This window comes from Pyrgilauda ruficollis, unplaced genomic scaffold (genome assembly GCF_017590135.1).
Source record: "Pyrgilauda ruficollis isolate IOZ18807 unplaced genomic scaffold, ASM1759013v1 scaffold153, whole genome shotgun sequence".
Taxonomy (NCBI): Eukaryota; Metazoa; Chordata; class Aves; order Passeriformes; family Passeridae; genus Pyrgilauda; species Pyrgilauda ruficollis.
Genome location: NW_024513988.1, coordinates 714,109 through 736,559, shown reverse-complemented (window position 1 = coordinate 736,559; position 22,451 = coordinate 714,109). Strand labels below are relative to the sequence as shown.

The following is a 22,451-nucleotide window of genomic DNA, read 5'->3' as shown; positions in this document are numbered from 1 at the left end:
TTCAAAAAAAATGGTTAAAAAAAAAAAAAAAAAAAAAAAAAAAAAAAAAAAGGTAAAAAAAAGCTGCAGGATATTTAAAAGAGGATAAAGACTATAAAATCAAAGGCACCATGTTGTAGAACCTTCTAATATAAAATTAATTTAGCATTCTCTTGAGATTAAGTAATTAATGTTTCAGGAAGAGCAAAGATCCTCCAAATTTATAGCCAGTTCCTGTTTTTACCAGATAATCACTGTTCTCTGCTTTTTTCCTCCTCATTCCCAAGAATGTACACTGTAGTTACAATAGTAATTCCTATTGTATACATGGGTAAAGAATATTTTGCCAGTACCAACTCAATGTCCACTTCTAATATACCTCTTGGAAGAGAAAATAATAAAATGATGAAGTAAATACTTCAAAGAGATGAAACACATTTTACCTGTGAAAATAAACTTTTAGTCACGTGTGAAAAGTTTGGAATTTAGTAAGTCAGTTTTACACATTTCAGTACCTGTAATTTATTCTGTTGTTTCCATACATTATTTCAAAGTAGAGCATAACCAGGATAGTTTAAAAGATTTGTCTCTGTTTTGAATTGCAATGCCTATACTGGATGAACTATTTATATGTGTTTCCTGTGTTAAGGAACTGAAGAAAGTAACTACAGACTTGATAAGGTCCAAGGTCACCTCTCAGTACAGGGTGGGAGAAGAAAACATCAATCTTGCAGTGAAGGAAAAACAGTTTCAAGAACTGCAACAGAAAATCAGAATGGTATTTTGGATTTTAAACAAATTCAAGTTTTGGTGAATATTTTCTGTTCTTCATTCAGCAAACCTCCTGGCAATGATCTCTGATGGATACAGATTAGTGATTCCTTTCTACTATATTGCATATACATTATAATTAATCTGTTTCCACTATAAACCTTTCCTAGGAAAATAATTGTGCTATTGAATATCAGTATAATTTCATAGTAAAAAAATGGGTAAGGTGACATTAAAAAAATAATTCAGTTTCTTTAAATAACCTCATGATGATTCACTATATCACATTCATACTATATTGTTAAAGAAAATAGTGATTTTAAATGCCTTTTACTGTTCTTCATGTTCTTTTCTTTTTTTAAGGAGACAGCAGTCAGTAAAAAAGTTCAAGAAGAAAACACTCACATTAAAGAAGAAAAGCTGGTGAGTTGTTAATACAGCTTCACTATTTAAAAATCACTAAAGAATGTAGGTGCTATATTTCATAGGTTTCTTACTGTACTAAGCTACAAAAACTAGTTAATTTCACTTGTTTACACTTCAGAAATATTTTAATACTGTCCTAAGTGGTATCTTACTGCTAAGTTTTTAGAAAAGGTATTACCAGAACAAAGTCCATTGTTTGACACTTTATTCCAAGTCTTACATTTTGTCTTTGAATACAGACGGGGGAAATTTGGTATTCCCATGAAACACTTGTCTACATGTGGGTTCAGTATAAATAAGCAGTAAGGCTAGCATAAAATGCTGTTCTGCTTTCTGGTTGCCAGCAGTTTATTCTAACATTGCTGGTATTGAAACCAGGTAAAATGGGAATCATGTCAATGGTGCACGAAGGAAATGATGTTCCATTCATACAGAGCATAAACATTTAGACTATTAAGCAACACGTTTATATCCCTGAACAGAGTTAGGACTGTCTTCTCTTGCTAACTCAGGTATATTCCAGAAAAAATCCTTTATAAAAAAAGGCTGTGGAGTCAATTATCAAATGTAGCAAAAGAAATTTTTGTTCACCTTAATCACAACATAAGGCACTGCTTTACAGAACATGAAGTGTGAAAAGGGTGGTTGGTTTTTTTCATTTTCTTGAACAATTGCAGAACTTTCACTCTGCAGTTCAGTAAAGGAAACAGGTCAGAGAAGTGTATCATTCTTGGTGCCAGGGAGGGACAAAAGCAGTATCTTGCTGGCATGCCCATAGAGCACTCATCCAGCAGCACTCTTCCAATTTATAAAAGCCTGCTTGCATTTTGAGCTTACTTTTAAAAAATACTTGCCAATAAAAACATGGATAAAAATGAGAGATGTACTCAGGCCTCATTACTCTCCCAGCCCTGAGTGCACTAAAAGGATTTCTGTGGAGATGAATGGAGCATAATTTGTGGAGCATATTTGCTGTGTTATCTAAGAGAAGGATTCTGGTTTGCATCTCTCTCCTGTTCTGTGTGAATTGCTAGGGTTTGTTTGGTAGGTTAGTTTGAACTTATGGAAGGGTTTGGTGTATTCTGGAGAGGGCTCTAATGTAGAGATGAGCTTCATGTTTCCTCCAAGTGTTTGGGTTTGAAGACATGGATTTCTGTGTTGTGGAGCACTCATAATTCACCTTGATTAACTGAAATGTTGGCTTCAGTGGTTCTTGGACTTAGGCTAGAAATACCATCTAAAGTACAGCTGATTTGTACTAAACTCTGTGAGAAAAGCAGGCCTATTTGAGAGAAAACTGTCCTAGATTTAAAGGATGTGGCCAGCTCTTCTACTGACCTCTTGGATGACAATGGCCAAGCAATTCCCCACCTCTGCAGTTCAGTCTTCTGGATGTAAAATCGAACTAAAAATAAATTAACCTTCAGTGAAAAAAATACTATTTATACATGCATGAAAAGAAATTGAGAGTACACTAAAATACTGGTTTTATTTTTATTAGATAGCTGTATCTTTTTATCCAGTAGAACCAAAACTAGAATAATTTGAAAACACTTTGCAAGTACGTCAAAGTACTTGTTTTAATAATATGTACACCTCTCAATGTATTTTGAAGCAACTGAGCACATCTAAGATTCCTTTCTACCTGAAACTCGGGTTTTTTCTGTGTCTTCTTTTAGTAACTCTGTAAGTGGCCTTGAGGGGGTGATGATTGGCTTGTCTGGGTCATTCACTCTGTCTTTCAAACCTTGGAAATGTGTTTTGTAGTGTTCAAAAAAATTGGCTCAGTTTCCAGCAGACTGCAACACACTTCATGGCAGCACTCACAGCACCTTCATCAACTCAAATCAGCTCACTTTGGGTGCCTTTGTTTTTTGTACAATTTCCCCTTCATGAAGTAACAGTACAGTCTTGAGGAAGGTACCACAAAAGTTCAGACCCTGACAGTAAGATGTGATATAGCTGCACCATATGATGAAAAGCTAATGGGTGGTGCTTCACATCTATTAGGATTTAATTCAGAAGACACAGAATAATTTCATGTTAGGGTGATCCATTTATGGAATAATTTCTTTTGGATTTTCCATGTTTTTCAGACCTGTGATATGGTAAGATAGTTATTCTGTTTGTCCTGAATAGAAATCACAGTGGGATTGGTATATTTTGATATATTTGATATATTTTATCCAGATTTGCACTGATGTATAAAGATTGGGTCGATTTTATTTTAACAATAGGAAAATTTTCTGAAAAAGAATATTATAATAGTTTATAATAATGTTAACTTCTCCAAGGTAAAAGGTCAGAAAAATGGGCGTTGTTCTGATTTCTCCCTACAGGTTTTCCCCAATGTTGAGGTTGGAGTAGCTTTTTTGCAGACATGATTTTGTAAACACTGACAATTAAAAAAAATTAATATAAAAGATATAAATTATGTAATGTTTAAACTTCAGAAACAAAATCTTGCTCAATATATTCTATTCTGTTTGTATTAATAAGGAAATTCTCAGCTCTCTACAGTGTGTGCAGGAGCTGCTTCAGCGAATAACCCAAACGAATGTTAGAATGGAAAGTGAATTAAAAGCACTGAAAGAAGACTATCAGGTCAGATTTTTCTCAATTAGACAAGCTGTTACTATCTGTTATGTATTTTCTAAGTCCAGGGCTGTTAAAGACATCCGTGTGCCTTTCAGAACTTTTGACCTCACTTCCATTGCTCCCTCAGCTCCTTAACTGTCAGCACGAGCCTTGAAGCACAGGCTGTGCTTTCCCTCTTCTCTCCCTAAAGTAAATCATGGTTGCCATTCTCAGCAGCTATTTCTAAAGGGCAAAACCAGAACAAGGTTGCTTTCAAATACTGAAATCAAATTATTTTATGACTTCTGTTTCTTGTAATTTTCATATAGGTACACATTTCTGGGCGACATTTCAGATTTCAGATCTTCGTTCATAGCTGGACCTTCTCCTCAGTTTAATAGTACATTAAAGCAGAGGGCCTAAGAAAGAGCATTACCTTTAGCCCTTTCTTGCTGTGTTTTCTGGCATCATATTTATGCTAGAAGTGGGAAGTAGTCATGCTGGAGAGTGTGGAGTTGCAGCACTCCTCAGTTCCCCTTTGTCTTAGCTTAGGGCAAATTTCAGGAGGAAACTTTTGAAGTGGTCCCTTAAGAAGCAACTTCAAGTGGCCTCTCCTCCCACCAGTTCAGGAGACATAAATTTCCTGTGAGAAAAGTGGAAAAAAATTATTTATTTAACAAGCAAGGTATTCACAAACATGAAAAAAATGAATAATATTAAACAGTAAAACTTCTCAATGTTCTGAAGATTTGGCAAATTCAGAAAGTCTTTCTGAAGTTCAGGGTCCTTTTTGTGGGTGTGTCTTCAGTTTTTTCTCAGTCTCTCTGGGCTCGGGGTGTAGCTTGGGGTGCCCCAGACAATAGACCTGGTGGTACTGGACTGAACAATAGCTGAACAGTTCCTAAGAACTTCTGGCCTCAGATAACTAAAGCAAACCAACTAATTAAAAGCAAAGGAGAGTTCTCTTCTGCTGTCCATGCTGCAGGCAACACAGTGGGTGTGGATTCTTCACTTGCTTTTCCTGCCAAGGTTAGGATTAAATGTGTGAGAAGGTATTTCTTGTTGGGACTCAGATGTTTATTGGTTCTTATTCTACAGTCTCACGAACTGTGAGTTTTACAGCACTTCTCTCTAGCAAACTAAAAATGGAGCTGTATCTCTCTCTCTACAAGGCCTTTTAAGGATGAACTGTCCAGTTAAGAAATTACACCCAAATTATTTTTACTTTTAACCCAAGAACCAACCACCCATGCCCTGCAATGTGGACTTTTTTATCAAATTACACAAAACCACCCAAACCCATGGAGAAGAAGGTGAAGAAGGACCACCCACCCTAAAACTTCTATCTTGCTTTATATATATTACTATATTCTAAACCCTTAAACTCTAAGTTTTCCACCCTGTGATATCACACACTTCTATTCAAACTCCACACCCACAATCCCAGTTCTGTCATTCCATTTTGGAAGCCTTCTCCACGGCCTCAGGTCATTGCAGTGTTCTCTTGGGGCTCAGTGCCTGCCAGCACAGAAAGTCTGAAATCCTCAGTAACGAGGGATCCAAGTGGGTGAGAAGGATGCAGGGGAGCAAGTGCAGTTTCTGCAGGCAACCTGCATGCTGCTTCTCTCCCCCTTCGCTCTCAGAACCAGTCTTGAAGGTGTAGAACTTAATATTCAGCATAAACAGAACAGATGACTGGGGCTTCAAGCATCATAAAGTCACTCTAGGACACTCTTTCAGCATGTAAAAGCAGCTCAGAACAGTTCAGATTCCATATTTCAATAGCGGTCAGTGCACTGAAGATTAAGGTCATATCCATTCTCATCAGAGTTACCATGCAGAGTTCAGGTACAATCACTGTCTGGACTGTTAAAAATTTTTAGCTACTGTTTGCCCAGACATAACCACAACTGTTCCACTCTTTGAAGCCAAGGTTTTGAACTAGGAGTTCAGTTAATTTCAAATTGAACTTCCAGTGTGAATGTATACTTTTGTTTCTAAATAAATGCTTCTATGCTAATTTGAAAGCATTCACTTTACTCTTAACCTGTGTAAGTAGTTTGCTTTCTGCCACAATATAAACACAGGACTTTTGTATTTGATGAAGCAAGTACGGCCGAAGGTGAGCTATGTTCTCTGTAAGAAAGTAGCTAAAACCTCCCTAGGAATTAAAGCATCTGCAACATTTTTACAAAGATTAACTGAATTAGGCTGTAGAATTGCCTAAAGTAGCATGATGTTCTGTAGCTTCTGTTATTTGAATATTAGGTCCAGTGAAACAGCTGGATTACTTGCTATCGATACAGTCCTGGTTTTTGTTAAAAGTAAGAAGGTAATGTGCTTTTTATTTTTAAGATAATTGGAATTTCTTTGGAGATTAAAACAGAGGCTGGAGATAATTAATGTATATAACCCTACTGGTGATGACTTTCATAATACAGGAACCCTTTAGTCCTTTGTGTCAGGACTATTGAATAGCAAGTCTATTTTAAAGTGCCTTTTTCTGATAGCATTTCTGAGCTATTGTTTCCCCTCTCAGATGAAGTTTATAGTATGCCTTAAAGCTCCAGCTAAAACAGTAAATGGTATCTCTGAATCTTCTCTTTGAAGACTGCACATAAATGTCTACAAGTATGGCTTGTTTTCCTTCTTATTAAGGTATGGATGGAGGACATGTCTCTGTTTTGCAGCCTGTGCATGCCAAAAATTGATTTCTGGTTGCAATTATGCTAATTCTGATGGCAGCCTGCTCTGATTTGGGTCTGTTTGTATTAGACATTGGGAAGGTATTACTGTTTTCAATTTTTCTAACTACAGCACAAACCACTGCTGGTCATCAAAGCTTCAGTGCAGTCCTCAAAGGTGACTTCAGGCATAAATACTTCAGATGAAATGGCTGTTACAAGGCATGGGTAACCAGTATGAGGCTCTTGGTTCAACCTTCATTACTTAAAGTGGTGTAAATAGACCCTTTTTTTCAGTTTGATACAATTACCATGATATTCCAAGGAATGAGACAATGTTAGCTTCTTATTTTGCATTTTTGCCTTTTTTTTTTTTAATAGGGAGCTGAATATATTACTTAAAAAATTATATTCTTAAACAGATGACAGAATACTTGAGAATGCAAGGAATTCAGGTGTTCCTGTCTGTACAACTGGCTTTAACATGTGATCAGTTCCATACATCTGCTGCTTCTGAGATTTGCCCTAAGAGTTGTGCTGTGAATAACTATAATCATCCATCACCAAGGAGGTTGCATTTCAGGTGCAAGTGAAAGCATCCTTGGAGTTAAGAGCAGCTTCATCAAAGAGAGGTGGTCTTGGATTCCTGATTTATACAGCTGGATGAAAGAGTCTACATCAGGGTGGGATTATTCAGACAGTGTATGGCTGAATTGACCCATTTTTGGAAATACATAATCTGTCAAAGAAGATCCATTATATTCTTATGCACAACTTTTCCCATGTGTACAAAAGTCCAGGGTGGTTTGAATTTTCCTTCTGTTAGTAGCTGTAAAATATAATTTTTAGTAGTGTAGCTAAATTAACATAGACATTTTTAAATTGGAGCTAAGTGAATCAACAAGTGGACTCATTTTTGATTAAAAGATTTAGTAAAAAAGACTTGGTTTGGAGTATTGCCCCCATAACATTTTTCAAGTGGACTTTCAAAGAAGCTCAGCAGAATCATAAATATGTAGCTGGTAATACAGCTCATGCATTCCAGTTGTGCTTACATTGTCAAATATATTTGTGTCATCTATATAGCAGGTAATGGAATGCAGTGACTCTTATCTTCCATATTGTTTGCTATAAAAATATGATAGGATAAAAATTCCAAGAATACCTGGTACGTGTGTGAAGTTGCTGCTGATTTACACAAGACTCCTTTAATTTAGCACAGGAAAGCTGAAAGAGTTAGCCCAAAACTGTTGCAAGTACAGTTACGGTGTTATAAAACTTAATATTATTGTTATTTCAATGCACTCCTCTTTCAGGGACCAAATAAAAATAAATTAAAGTATAATAAGATATGTCCTTCATGTTGCAGTAGATATGTTTTAGAATGTAAAGATTGTATAGTTTATAAGAGAGGTTAATAAACAATTTAGGACAGAAAAACTGATTATAAAAATATTTTTTTTCCCTGGCAGTATACAGTAGTTTTTTCTTTAAGTACAGTGGCTCTGGATTATGCTACATTTCATATCTCTCATCTCTGGACTTTATATTACTTTTTCAGCACATTAAAACTTATGCAGTGAAACTGAATAATGGCAAGTGTTTTTATACCCTTTTATAGCCATTTCTTTTTTCATAACCTCCCCCTGTTTCTGTTAGCTAAAGTATAAGCACCTTTCTGTTAATTTATGAAAATTATTGTTGAGATAGCACATTATCACTGATCTGTATGGCACTTGCAGCATGTTAGAAGCAAAGGTCCAAGCAACATAAAACACATCAAAATTCATTAATGTGGTATTGATTATTTTTTGGATAATTAATTTTATTGCAGGCCCTTGAAAGAGATAATGAGCTGCAAAGGGAGAAGGCAAAGGAAAATGAAGAAAAGTTCCTTAATCTTCAGAATGAGCACGAGAAGGCACTAAGAACTTGGAAAAATGAGGTAGGTTTATTAAATTAAATGCTTTAGTATGAAGAGTTTTTTGGAATAGTTGTCAAGCATTTCAGGTAATCTCTAAAAGCCAAGGAAATATCGCAGAAATAATGCAATAAAAACAACTCATTTCTTCTCCAGTAATACAGATACTTCTAGAAATGAATATTTTTTCAAGGTAGATTTAGGTTGACTTCTGTGCTCTAAAAGGTCAGTGCTCTTCCTGCAGTTCTGGTTTGAAAGGAATTCTTCAGTGTGGACTGAGGGTGAAAGGGGATAAGAAAAGGTGTGTGTCTGCTATGTCCCCCTAGTGAATTCACCTCTGTGGACACCTAAACAATAGTTTGTCTTCTATATTTGACATTCTTTCTATTACCTCATTACTTTTATAGAATACCTCAGTAATTATTTAATCCTAAACAATTAGCAAAATATTGTAGCTGTAAAAATTGTCTGCAATAATAAATGCATGTTTAGATGTAGGAAAGATTAATACCCCTTCAATAAGACAAGATCTGCTTAATGTGTGGAAACCAGACTCAGCAGCATTTGTTTAATAGTCTGTCTTTTTTATTTCTATGTGCTTGGCACTTGCTGCCAGAAAGGTTTTGATTTTGGTAGATAGATTTCCAGGGGAACTGTGGGGAAATAATGCAAAGTTGTCCTTGTAATTCTGTTGTCTAAGGCTCACTCCTTTGAGTTGAGCGCAGCCACTATAGGGATGACTGCAACCATGAGACCACAAAATAGCTGAACTGTTCTGATGCTCAGTTCCCTGAGAAGATTTGATTTCCCTGATCCCTTGGAGAATTTTATACCATAATTTCCTCTATAGATATGGGAATTTGCCCTGCTTATTTCTCAGGAACATTTGCATCTGTCTGTAGAAGACAATTGTTATTCCTTTTCATATTTCTGCTATGGCTAACTAGAAGTTTTGTCTCCTAAAGTAAACAATCAAGGATAAAGTTAACACTGGTCCAGAAATCTCTGTAAATTAAGTGAAAGTATTGCTGTAAAATTGCCCTTTGATTCTTTTTACAAGTTGTAGTTTGGACCATTCAGTTAGTTCTAAATGCAGAAATTTAATTGTTACCTATTTTCTGAAGGAGGATTGGATACTTGAGGCTCTTTACAGTAGTGTAAATTATTTGCTGTTGTGCTTTCTTGACAAGGTAGGTAGAGAATGAATATTGAATATTATATTTATCTTGACAAGGTAGGTAGAGAATGAATATTGAATATTATAAAAGGAAGAAAGCTACAAATACAAATACCGCTTTTTTGGAGTATTGCTACTACAAGTAAATGGTGAAAAAAAAAATCCCAAACCAGATAATAAAAGCTATAATCTGTAATGGTAATGTGGTTAAAATTTTGGTTGAATGGAAGAGCTCAATTACTTTGTACAAAGAAATTCCTTAGCATACTTTCTTTTAAGGATGGCGTTTCATTTGCTAAGCTGTTCATACCTTTGAAAAATGCTGGTTTACCCATTTGAACATGCAGTAAAGTGTTTGTGTGCTCTGTGTACTTGCAATTATTACAGGAGGAAAACATGAGAAGAGAAATACACACTATTAAAAATGAGCTGAATTCCCTTAAAGGACTTCATAGACATCTTGAAGATTATCATCCTCCTCCAGGAAATCAGCATTCCGAGCAAGTGGAAAATCTGCAGGTAAGTGTCTTCACTAGCTGCAGTGTGTCTTGTAAAAATCCCGGAGAACTAAAGATATGACAGTTTTTTTAATCCTGTCTGTCGTGTCCACTGATCCTCCTTTGACATGGCTCAGCCTAGAAATTTATGTGACAATAGCCCTAAATATCATTGAAACTTCCTGTGCCCACAGAAGGTTCTCCTTTCATCAAGAGAGGTGTTTATAGTACAGAATCCTGAGATACTACTTCATTAATAAATTTTTGCCTAACAGACAGCAGTTAACTTAAGCAACCTATGTTTACTAAACCCTATTTCCCATTTTCCATGGGTATTTCTCAAATACTGGGGCAGATCCAATTGACTTCATGTAAGTTCCCTGGAGGTGTGGAAGCAGCTCCACCTCTACTGAGAGGAACTAATTTCAGCTTGTCTGAAATCTGTAACAGGGGACAGATCAGAAGCTGTTACCAATACACAGGTTATCTAAGTGCTTCAGTTTTAGTGTAAGAAACACCGACCTTTATGTCACACAGCATGTTTAGGAGTCATCAAAGGCACAGTGAGCTCATCAGGTGGTGAATGCAGGAGGTAAAAGACTTTCAGCCTGAACTAGAATTGAGCTTGGATTGTTGGGTGAGCCAAACCCATGTTCAGCTCCAGGTGCTGGGCATATATGGGAAGTCAACAAGTGGTTAAGAACACAAAGATGGGCTTTTGGAACAAAAGGAAGACCACTTAGCAGCTCTGTGTTATCCCATGATCCCTGCAGCTATACATATAGATATAACAGATCCCTCTGTTATATCCCCCGCAGCTCTGTGTTATCCCATGATCAAACTGGATTGCAAATTTGTACTCCAGCCTTCTGTGAGATTGAAAAAATTGAGCAGAGTCAGAAGCCATAAGAAACTTTCTCTGTGCATTGTGGTCTGTTGTTCTGTTGAGTATTTTCCATTATCTTTTACAAACAAGTAATGGTCTGTGTTCAAAGAACAGAAAACCCATTTTTCATGTATACAATCTTGTTTGTAGTGTTAAGAAAATAGGAAGACACTGGGACTGTAAACACAGGTAACTATTTTAGAGCTAGTCCATGAATTGTCAGTAAAATGACAAGCAGTAAAAATATTTTAGGATTTGGAAGAATGTAAAATCAATTTCTTTTCAATGCACAAACATACACATATACATGGCTGTGGTATGGGCTTAATAATGCAAGGGAAATTAGATTTGAAATGATTACTCATTGTGCCAAAGCTGAACTCTACAAGGAATTATGCAAATTGTGTATCTTAAAAATCACTGGTTCCTTGAATGGAAAAGTAATATTGATTTTGTTTAGGATGCAGAATCAAAGTGATAAGGCATTCATGATAAACAGTACTGGTGCTTACTAACATAACCCCATGGCTTTGAAAGCAGAAAAGCTTAAGGCATATGCTCATAAATGCAAAAGAAGTCAGATGTCTTCCAAATATACATCTTACACTGTTTTATGGCAAATTGCCACACCACTTTGTGTTGTACAATCATTAGATTTCCAAAGCTGGGCAGGTTGGACTGAGTGGAACACTGCCAAGAAGCTGCAGCAGATCATATTGGTTATTCTGATTTGTGGAATTTCACCTTGTATCACTAATGAGTCAGCCTCTAGTGACACATAAAAGGGAAAGGTGTTGTCTTGAATTTAGATCTTGACTGTGGTTCCAAGTGTTCTAAGGAAATATGCTTATACTTATTTTTACACCTAGTGCAATCTGAAATCCCTGTGGTTATTTGTGGGGCATGAAATCCAGAATGTATTTAAACTTCTTCACACTGATCACCTCTGGAATAGTAATTAAACAAAAGGCATTTTTAAAAGAAAGGTACAGTGTCAGACCTCATTACAAACTTGGATTGCAATTTAGTTTAACCTTACCATGCTTCACATTTAGTTAGATACAGTTTGTAATTCAGATGCGTGCCATTAGAGAATAGGGTTACAGCCACCAATGGCTTGCTGTAATTCATTTGTGGGTGTATGTACAGGAAGATCTGTTTTCAGAAGGGCTTGAATTTCATACTATGAAATAGTCTGTTGAGGGAGAGGATACTTAGGGATACATGTGTTTCTTTGTTAGATTTTACTAAATCACAGGCAAAACATTAAAATCCAAGTTTAAAAGTTCTGTTTTTTAGGTGTTTTAGTTTGTCCATCTTGGACCTATTTTTTTAAGGGCTGAACCATTTGAATTTATTGAAAAGCAGGTTTCTTCAACCCCATCTCAAAGCCTGGAATGGAAACATGAAACCTTTCTGCCTTTCTGTGAACACTTTGTCCTGTTTATTTCAGATGCAGTCACCAGCTCAGCCCATACCAGCAAATGTGGTAAGTTGCACTGCACTGGCTGTCTTACTACTGTACAAAAGAGCAAGGTGCACAGTTAGAGAGGGGTGCTTGGTGTTTCTGTCTGAAGAAAGAGCTCCTAGAAACAAAAGATTGTAAGATAATTACAGATTTCAGGAAAGAAAAAGGAAATTTCTACTATTTGTGTTCCAAAAGCTTGAAAGCGTGATGCCAGGGCTTATAGAGCAAGGAAGCAAAGTTAATTAAAAACCTAGAAAAAACCAGATGCAATATATACAATTTCCAAGTGTGACAGGGAAAATGATGATAAAACATGAGGAAAAGAGAGAAAAATTTCAACTGAAACTTCAAATTGAGGGTCGAGGAAAATGATTTGAGGACCCTCCTCTATTTATCATGACCCCTCCCTCCCCCAAACCAGCCAAGCTGGGAGCATCAGGATGTTCCTGTGACCTGTAGGAAACTGTTTCTGGCAGATTTGTGTTCTACATCCCCTACTCTGCCCGCACTGCAACAGCCCCATTTTTTAGCAGTGCTGTCTCCCTGCCTCCCTCCACTCTGCAATATTCTCTGTCCTCCCCACACTCCCAGTGCCCAAGCACAGCTCTTGTAACTCCCTCCCACATCCCAGCCTTCCTTCTGCAACACCTCCAGTCACCCAAGTATCTTCAGCTCTTTCCCACATCTTTTATGGACTAAGCTCCCTCCCACATCTGCCTATTTTATTTCCTATCTTTAGGGCAAGAGCCAGCACGTGCTCCTGTCTTCAGCTGCCAAACAGTTGATGATGATAAAGGATGCATCTCCTTTTGCCTTTATTTTGGTGGGATTTTATTATCTTCACTATTCAGGCCCTAGTTTCCACAGAACTTCACTGACTGCAGCTTTCAAAACTGAACACAAATACAGATGCAGTAGTAGACCAGTGATTTAGACTTCTAAGTAGACAAATCTTTCAGACTTCTAGTCTTGTTGAATTTGACTCAAATTCATGTTAAAAAGCTATTTAGGAGGGAATGAGGAACTAAATGTCAGGGATTGTAAATTCAGAAGCCTTATTTGCCTGTGAAATGAAGTTAAAAGTCCTGGGCATTTTGCTAGAAAAAAACGTTGTTTGTATGTGCATGTGTTGTTTTTGTGTGCATGTTGTTTATGTGTTTGGGTGTAAACAGCAGTCATGCAGGCTTTTTGCCCATGGAATTACTGAGTGGGTCACTGTGTGGGCCAGCAGAGAGAGGGAGAGATCCAATCACCACATGTACAACACAAATTCCTTCCACTGAGGAATTCTGTCAAATGTATAACTTTGTGCACTGTAATATAGCAGGACCTGAATTCTTTCCTACTCTTCTAGGGTATTAGTCTGCTTTTTTCTTTTCCTCTGTTTACATTTACCTTTTATGCCTAAGGTCTTTGTTTTCCATCAGAATGGTAAAATTAATTTTAAGTCTCAGTCCTGAACTTTTTACCTAATCAGTGACTATAGTAAATTACTAAAATACCTATAATCTTTTGTTCCTTCCTATGCTAGAGTAGTGAAGAACACACAAAATGCAGTGAAATACAGGCTATTCAGAAAGAACATGAGTTTATGCAGTCTGTAATAAGAAAATATGATAATGGTGGAAATGAAGAAGAAACTGAAGTAAAAACCACAAGGGACCAGTCTTCAAGCATTGAGGAATTAAAGATAGAACAAAGTAATAACCTTGCATGGATAATAGAGATAAGTAGTATTGTTAAGAAAGGATAAATATTTTCAGATATAGTATATGACAAAAGAGGGCTTAAATTCTGAATTAAATGGTCATATCTAAAATCTACACAATGTTAATATATTCCCTACTCTCTCAGTTTGTAAATATTTTACAAGTGGCCATAGCGCAATACTTACCTTCAGTGACTTTTTGACAGGCTTGTGTGTGTAATATAAGATATCAGTATTGATACCGATCCTGAGTCCACCTCTTTGGAAATTCTAAAATTTCCAAAACATTTATTTTATTTATTTTTCCAAAAATGGAAAAATAAAGCATTACATAACCTCTGGGTTATCAGTCACTAACTAGAGAATACCCTCACTCTACAGGGCCACAAGTTCTTGAGAACAGTTTTAAGGATGAAATTAATGTTGCTAGCCCTTGTGAAGTAAAGCAAAGGGAGGCTGCTTCCAGGAGCACCCTCTGCACAGATACTGATTTAATTACCCAAGGACACACCTGGGAAATGCATGTCCCTGGATGCAGAGAGGCAGAAGGAACAGCACACAGAACATCACCAGATGAAAACAATGCAGATTCAGATCAAAAGCCACAGGACAGCACTGAGCCTTTGGCAGCACACCACACACAAACAAGGAAGGACTTTTTGGGCAGTGCTGACAATGTAGGTGCTGACAGGAAAAACAGAAGTCAGGAGACCAACACCAGCAAGGAAGAACTGTGTAATACTGGAGATGAATCAATTTGTGCCAAGGCAGATGCAAAGTCAGACAGCAGACAGCACAACAGAAGTGTCCTCACACCTGAAGCATCCAAACCTGAGTCTGAAGCTGTTCTTTGCACTGAGAAGAGTGCTCTGCATGACAGAAGTACAGACAACCACCAAGCTAAGGAGTTAAGTTCTGGCATCCTACCTTACACTACAGAGAATTCTCAAGCAGAATACCAAAAATGCAGCTTGCTAGATAGTGGCAATTCTGTAGGCAGTGGATTGCATAAAACAGAAAAAAACTTAAATCTGAGTGGTTTACCTAGAGATAAACTTCCTCTGAAACAGACACCCGTGGATGCTGAAGGCAGAAATGATGACAGTACCAGAAACATGAACAGCACTGGTGTTCTGGCAAGTGATGCTCAACAGCCACCGACTGCTTGTTGTGATAACACAAGTGCTGATGATGCTGCTGCAAAAGAATGCAGAGATAAAAAGTCTCTCTTAGGTACTTTTAATTTATGCCCCCCAAAAACGGAGAGAGGAATAAATGCAGATGACATGCACAGCAAGCAACCTGAACAAAGCAGTGCTAAACAAACAGGGAATGCTACAAACACATGGACTTCCAGTGCTGGAGCCAAATCTCCAGTAAAGGCTGATGGTCTTGAAATTGCTCACAAAACCCCCCCAGCAGATAAGGCATGTACAGATAAACTAATTCCACATAAAAATGTTAACAATGGTACTCAGATACACTCCATCAAAACTGGACATTCCCTGGAGATTAATACTTCAACAAATAACACATTGTTAAAAGAGAAAAAAGACTTGCTGAGTAGTACAGTTCCAGGAATGAAGCTTGCTGAGGGTCACCTGAAAGAATCATGCTCTTTATCCATGAGAACATCTGGAAATTTAGTAAACGTAAGTGTAAGGTCATCCTTTGATCTTCCCACCTCAGATAAAAAAGCTGAGAAAACTCCACTATACTTGAATTTTTTAGCTCTCAGTTCTTGTTCAAGAGTAAATCAAATGAGAGGTCAAGCTACATGGACTTCAGCTACGAAGGAGTTTTCCCTTTTGAAAGACAAACCACCATGCTTAGTGGAAAACACAAACATTATTTCAAACACACAGAGTCAAGGTCTCAGTGAAAATGGGAACAGTGGAGAAACAAGACAAGGTAAGAAAATATAAGCATTAATGTTCTGAACCATGTAGTGCTTAGAAAAAATTATTAAACTGTGACATTTCTATATCTAAGCTTTGTGTAGAAAAGTATAAACCTGACATTTTAGTTATATCACAAAAAGGTGAGATTGCTCTGTTTATGCTACAAATGCAACTTAACAGTTTTTCTTAGCTTATTAATCAATTACTTGATTAATTTTTTTCTCATATTTCCTTTTGTAAAAAAACAGCAGTGCAATGACAAATGGAATTTTGATAGGCGTTTCTAACCCTAATGTACCGCATATTCTATCAGGGCTCTGCATGGATCTGAAAAGCACTGAGCAGCTTTTGCAAATTATTCAGTGTTCTCATTTTGCATCAAAATTTGGGTAGATTTTGAACCAGTAGATACTTCTTTGAATGGGTCTTACAGAAATTTACTTTTTATTTTATTGTGCATCTCTAATTTAGTGGACCATTAAAACCATCTGAATGTGTTGAGTGTGTGAAAGGAGTTTGTATTCTGTCAGGCTGTGGAAAACACAGAGCTTGAGGTGCTCAAGGAGCATTATAATCTCCTGCTATTGACACTTGGTTATTTGTTGAGCAATATTTTGCACATACAAAATAGCAAATATGAACTTTATTCCATGGGTTTCTAAATCATTACTGAGATGTGGAAAGTCTGTATTTTAGATTGGTTTTGCAATAAAATGAGCTGGTAATTACCCCAAAACTAGAGCCCTGGGTGTTAGATGTTTTCCAAAGAGCCGGGTGTTTGTGTCTATAGAGTTTTTATTGGTGCAGTTTTCACCTTTGGGCCTTGAACATACCAAGAGCAGAGTGGACTCCCATCCTTAGTCTGTAGCCAGTGGCAGACAGAAACCCAGCAGTCTGGTTTCTTTACATTGCTCTGTTGTTATGAATTTAGCTCTGTAGGTAATTTTGTTGCTGTCCTTGGTCTCCTGCCCATGTTCAGATGCACATTTTTTGAAGTTCAGTTTCAGAAATGTCTTTGTGCCTAAAACAGCAGTAGTGGTAGCAAGGTAGCAGAATCCTGATCTCAGATGGCACGTTATTTCTTTTAATAATGTGAATTTTGGTATCTGTTTCAGTAAAATGAATGCCTAGTTCATGATGTTCTGCATGTATCTTTTCTGTAAGAACAGACAGAGCTATCTAAATTTCTTCCCTGTGAGTTTCTCCTCCTCTTCTTGTCACAAACCTTTCTGTATGCAAAGTAGTGGAACTCCAAGTGACTCTGAGAGGTTCTGAGAGATTCATCCAAAGGAATTGGTAGGGAAGTAACTCCAGTCCCTCAGCTGAGTTGCCTAGTGACCAGATCCCTTGAATTCCAGCAAACCTCCATGGTGAGGGTCTTGGTCTGTGTCCCAGATGTGCCTCATGCTGCCAAATTGAGACAGGTCCCTCCTTGAGCCTGCTGTCCTCTGGGAGTGCTGCACCTCCTTGGGAGAGTGGAGAACCTCCCTGTGAGGGCTCTTACAAGTCACTGCAGCTCCCAGTGTTTGCTGTGCTTGGGGTTTGTGTTGTTTTGTTTGCAGATCTCTTCCCAAATGGCAGACCTGCAGTGGGAGCCATGTGAACACTGGACCTACACTTTAAATCTTTTTTTTTGACTGACTGGAGCACAAACCATTTAGCCATATGGGAGAGCTAGAGGTGAAGAGAATTGGTGAAAGAGTTGAGTACATCTATCTGAGGGAATTCCTTCTACTGCCTAACCACATTGCCATTTATTATTCAAACACTGGTTCCCAGAGAGCAGATACTCCACATCAGTAAATGAAGGAATGAACTGGGAATGGGAAAGATCTTCCTGGCAGATGCTTAAAAAAGAAAATAAACACATAACCATTTTCCTCTTCCTCCCAAGGGAAAATGTCAGTATTCTGAAATAACTGTTACATAACCATGAGGTAACATGTATTTTCATAGCAAAAGAAGGTTTTACTGTCCATGCAGTGGTCCACAGGCATCTGTGTAGTGGCAAAACAGCTCCTGTTTGTACTGTGAGGAACTGTGAAAGCATCCTTGTGTTTTCATCTTGCAAGGAATTTGATATTGCTTGCAACAGAATCTACTGGTGCTGCATGAAGCCTCTGAAGGACTTACACTTGTCTGTGATTAATCTACTCACCTGCCTTTCCTACCTTTAGAAAATGGCTATTGCCTGACCACCTGAAACATCAGATAGAGCCATTAAAGACTCTATCAAAGACTCCTAATCAAAAATGTTTTTTGATTGTCTGAAAAGCTTTGTATTCATGTCTTCTTTTGTTATAAGTCACCCTGGAATATCATGTTACAATGGTATTAATTATGCATTTTATTATTGTTATCAGACAGTGAGTTTAAAGTAATAGTGTTTGAAACAATATGTTCAGTTAGAATATTTAGAATACATACACTTACTATAAATCACTTTTCTGTTATTAACTTAATATGTGAAAATGAGAGAAAACATTTTTAATACCTCATCTTTAGAGAAAAAATAGATGAAGCATGTGAAAGAAAAAATGAAGGGCAAAAGCCAACAACAAAGATTCAGGGATTTAAACCAAAAATATTTGATTTTTTAAGATCAGAGGTAAACCAGTTTAGTCATTCACAATTAGTGCCTGGAGACTAAATTGCAGTTGTTACCATTTCCTTTTTGTCAATCAGGTTCTAGCAGTTTGAGCAGAGCTGCTGACACTCTGAATACCTCCAGTATTCACCAAGAGCCCCAGGGAGAGCGTAGTGAAGAATGGAATGCTACAGCAAAGGCTTTTTATGATTCTTCTTTTCCCACAGAACATGTAAGTCAATTAAAAATATTGCAGACCAGACCTCAGTGAGCTAATTCCACAGATATTTGTACAACTGTACCCATCTGGATACTTTAGGGCTGAGTCAATCTCCAAAATAATATCAAAAGGGCAACAAGACACCATTTTTCACAATTAAGGTTGATAGAAAGCAGCAGGAAAAAGTCACAGCATATGAATCAAACAGATGCTAACCAGTCTGTTTGGGAGGGGAGGAAGAGGCCTAGTCTATTGTGTACCCTAATAAAAATCATCACCTGCAGTAAAAGTAGAAGTTAAAAAAAAAAAAAAAGGAAAATAGTAGTATGTAAAAGTATAAAAACATTGTTTCCTCCATTACTTGATAAGACCATGTAATTTAAAAGAATCCATGGAGGAATAAAAATTCTGCACATCTGTGAATTAGAGCCTATCCATTTATCACACACTGTAGTTATGTGATGCCCTATTCAGAGTGATGTTATTTTGTAGGGTAACATCACACAAACATGTAAAAACCTGCTGTTTCCAATGACTCATCACTGCATTTTCAGATCTGTGTTAGACTCTGGAGCTTGAACAGCTCTAACTGCTCTATCACAATTTGTTGAATGTATGGTTCAAAAGTGATACAGCAATTTACAGCTGCACCTGACATTTCCTCTTCCTAGAGGAGGTTCTGGAGGTATTTTTATTTCTCAGCTAGTTAGGGCTGTCTCTGGATGAGCTGTACAGTGGTTTCCAGTGACAGGGTTGGCTGACTTCAGCAGATAATCAGGTTTTGATGCCATCAGCATCCACATTGCCTGAAATTCACAGGACTGATATTTTAAATTACTCGACTTTCCTAGCCTGACTCTACTTGTGAATGACACTGAGGTGGATTTTTCACTCTAGCTTTTTCTCAGAGGTGGGACCAGGAGTTGAGTGAACTCCACTATGTAACCTAGAACTGAAGCAAAGCTGTGTTTCATTATCTGGTTGTGGTTATTCTTGCTTTGTCACCTCCAAACTAAAGCTCCTGCTATGCTAGCTAAGACAAAGCAGAGATGGACAAGAGCAGTGCCTTGCTGGTTTCACCTTAAATTTTCCAAATCCTTCATCTACAAAATCTCAGCCTCCAATAATGCAGAGCACTCCCTCCTTTCTGTGTTGGTGTCATTCTAATACCTTCTGTTCTCAACTTTTTGTCATTTTAATGACCAAGATAAACAAGCTGTTGGGAGATTAAAAATGGGCTCGACAGTCTTTTTTGCTGCTTCATTTGCTTTGACTAACATGTATGATTGCAACTGGAGCAGACTAGAGCCTTCTACAATTTGGGTAATCTCATTCAATCACACTACAGTACTCTAAAAAGGGATAAAAATTATAAACAAATGCTACAGGTACACTTATAATTCTAGTAAAAATATTAAGAACTGTTTTAAACATTAGTCTGCCCATGCTTAAGTACCACAGTAAGGATGAATAAGCCCCCCCAGCTCAGTTTAAACATGCAGATTTCAGTACAGGACAGGTTCAGCCCCCCATGCTATTCCATAGAGATTTTGACCAGTGGCTTGCAGTGAAGTATGATCTGTTTGTTGCTGAGGCCTTGGGGGAAAGCATGAGAGAATTAACAGAAACTTTCACTGCTCAAATGAAGAAGTTATTTCCTCACTAAAAGGGAGATGCCAGTCATTACTGACCTGAAGTATCAGTACCTTCAGGTGCATGGCAGCAACATGGTCACAAGTGCAATAATGAGCAATTTGCATGAATTTTATTGTTCATATTTCAAACTTTAAGAAATGTTTACTAGGGAAGGTAAGCTTTAGAACAAAATTAATGTGCTAAAATAAAGGTAGGCCTGATAAAGACACAGTGTCTTAGAGTTGGCTGGGGCACAGTTGCCTAATATTAAAAAATGATTGAGCAGAGGGGGAAGGTCTCATCTTGTGGTCCTTGCACAGGAGCAGTCTGAGAGGTCACCTTGCAGCTCCTCTGCAGCACTGGCTCTGTGCTGCACCTTGCTCAGGCTGCTGCTGCGTGCTGCTCCCCCAGAGCCACACAATCCCAGATTACAGGTGGAGAACTCATCATTCAAATGCAAGGTTTTTGCTCATCAGGCAAAAAACCCGTTTCCCTACTGTGTTGCCATCTGTCTTTGATTTGGATAGATATGAAGTAGCTAACAGAAGTATATCAAAGAGTAATTAAAACTATTGAAAGAACAAAAAGATCTTTAACATAAAAAAACAACCTATTACAGACTGTGCATTACTGATGTTTGCTTTCTAATCTATACAGTGGAGAGGGAGTTAACACTATAAACCTCCTGATTTGGGGTTTTGTTAATCAAATGCTTGCCTAGCAATAGAAATGTCAATTGCAACATTAAACTCTTTAATTAAGCTATTTATTTTGCTAATCTGCATTCTAACACAAGCTTGACTTTTTAAAAAACACACTCTTGTACCAAGTCTTATGTTAAGGTTTGGTTTAGAAAGTGTAATTGTCATTATCAAATTTTCTAAGTTAAATACAAGGCAAACACTTCAAATTAAATGTGTTTTCTCCAGTTGATTTATTTTCCTGTTAACATTTCCTCACTTGCTTGATGTTCAGCAGAATCCAACAATCTGAACTTTTGTATGTGACTTTCACTGGGTTATCAACTGCTACCATTTGTATTGTCAGGTTAAAGAAGGATTTGCTGCTTTACAGAACAAGCAGAAGTGTTCTCACGTGACTGTCACTGCAGCAAGTGACAGAGCACTCAAAGATGAGGACAGCTGCTCTCTGAGGAACTCCATTATACAAAACCAAATAGGAGGAATTGAGAAGTTACTGAATTTGGAGAGACTTCATTCAGCAAGAAAGAGAAAGTATGAAGAAGGCCAGTGAACACGAGCACCAGGAGATAAGCATTCTTTTAGGCATAGACAGATCACTTACCTAACCCAGATTAGGAGAGGTATTCCTACAGAATATGGTATATATGTGTAGTTTTATGTTTAATGTAACATGTTAACAGTTCTTATGTTCAAAAATGTATGCAATTCATACTCCTAATGTTAGTGCTGGTTCTGCAGTCAAATTCAATTTATTAAAAAGTTCCTAAGTTTATATTTTTATGTATGTTTAATAAAATTAAATAATTACTTGACTGTACCCTTCTCCAGCTCCTCAGAAGTTTTGGCTGAAATAGTTCAATTCATTTTCCCTGACAGACTGCTCACTCAGTTTTCAGGCAAAATCACCTCCAACTGTTTCAGAATGCAATGGGTTCTACAAACATTTACAACTACTTCCAGCAGTTCTGAGTGGCAGAACACAAAAATCTTCTGCTCATCTTTACTGCCGAATTATTTAAATCTATCTGTTGTAGTTTCTGTCTCAGTGAGGTGTCTTTCAACACTGAAGGATGAGGTATGATTACTGAGATAAGGCAGCAGATCTGGCTTCATGAAGCTTCACTTCTGTTGGGTTACATTTCTTCTCCCTTGGGTCTAAGGGAAATTTTCTCTTACTTTAAAAATACTTGCACTATCACTTTTCTGACCTCCCTCCCTTCCTCCCCACACCTCTTGCAAAGAAAGGCCCCCATACTGTAAAGTGAACAAAAGAAACACAACCAGTACTGCCAGTTTCTTGTTGCTGATTA

At 37.4% G+C, this 22,451-nt stretch overlaps 1 protein-coding gene across 1 annotated transcript in view; it reads left to right on the top strand.

Annotated features, from left to right (window-relative positions):
• CCDC73 (coiled-coil domain containing 73) overlaps nt 1-22,396 on the top strand; it is a 54,656-nt gene extending 32,260 nt beyond the window's left edge. Inside the window, exons 10-19 of the mRNA XM_041461751.1 lie at nt 629-757; nt 1,114-1,173; nt 3,676-3,780; nt 8,272-8,382; nt 9,923-10,054; nt 12,372-12,407; nt 13,918-14,086; nt 14,476-16,005; nt 18,681-18,814; nt 21,485-22,396. Coding sequence (XP_041317685.1) covers nt 629-757; nt 1,114-1,173; nt 3,676-3,780; nt 8,272-8,382; nt 9,923-10,054; nt 12,372-12,407; nt 13,918-14,086; nt 14,476-16,005; nt 18,681-18,814; nt 21,485-21,691 — 2,613 coding nt within the window. The 3' untranslated portion in view covers nt 21,692-22,396. The remainder of the gene's footprint in view (nt 1-628; nt 758-1,113; nt 1,174-3,675; nt 3,781-8,271; nt 8,383-9,922; nt 10,055-12,371; nt 12,408-13,917; nt 14,087-14,475; nt 16,006-18,680; nt 18,815-21,484) is intronic.
• The last annotated feature ends 55 nt before the right edge of the window (nt 22,397-22,451 follow it).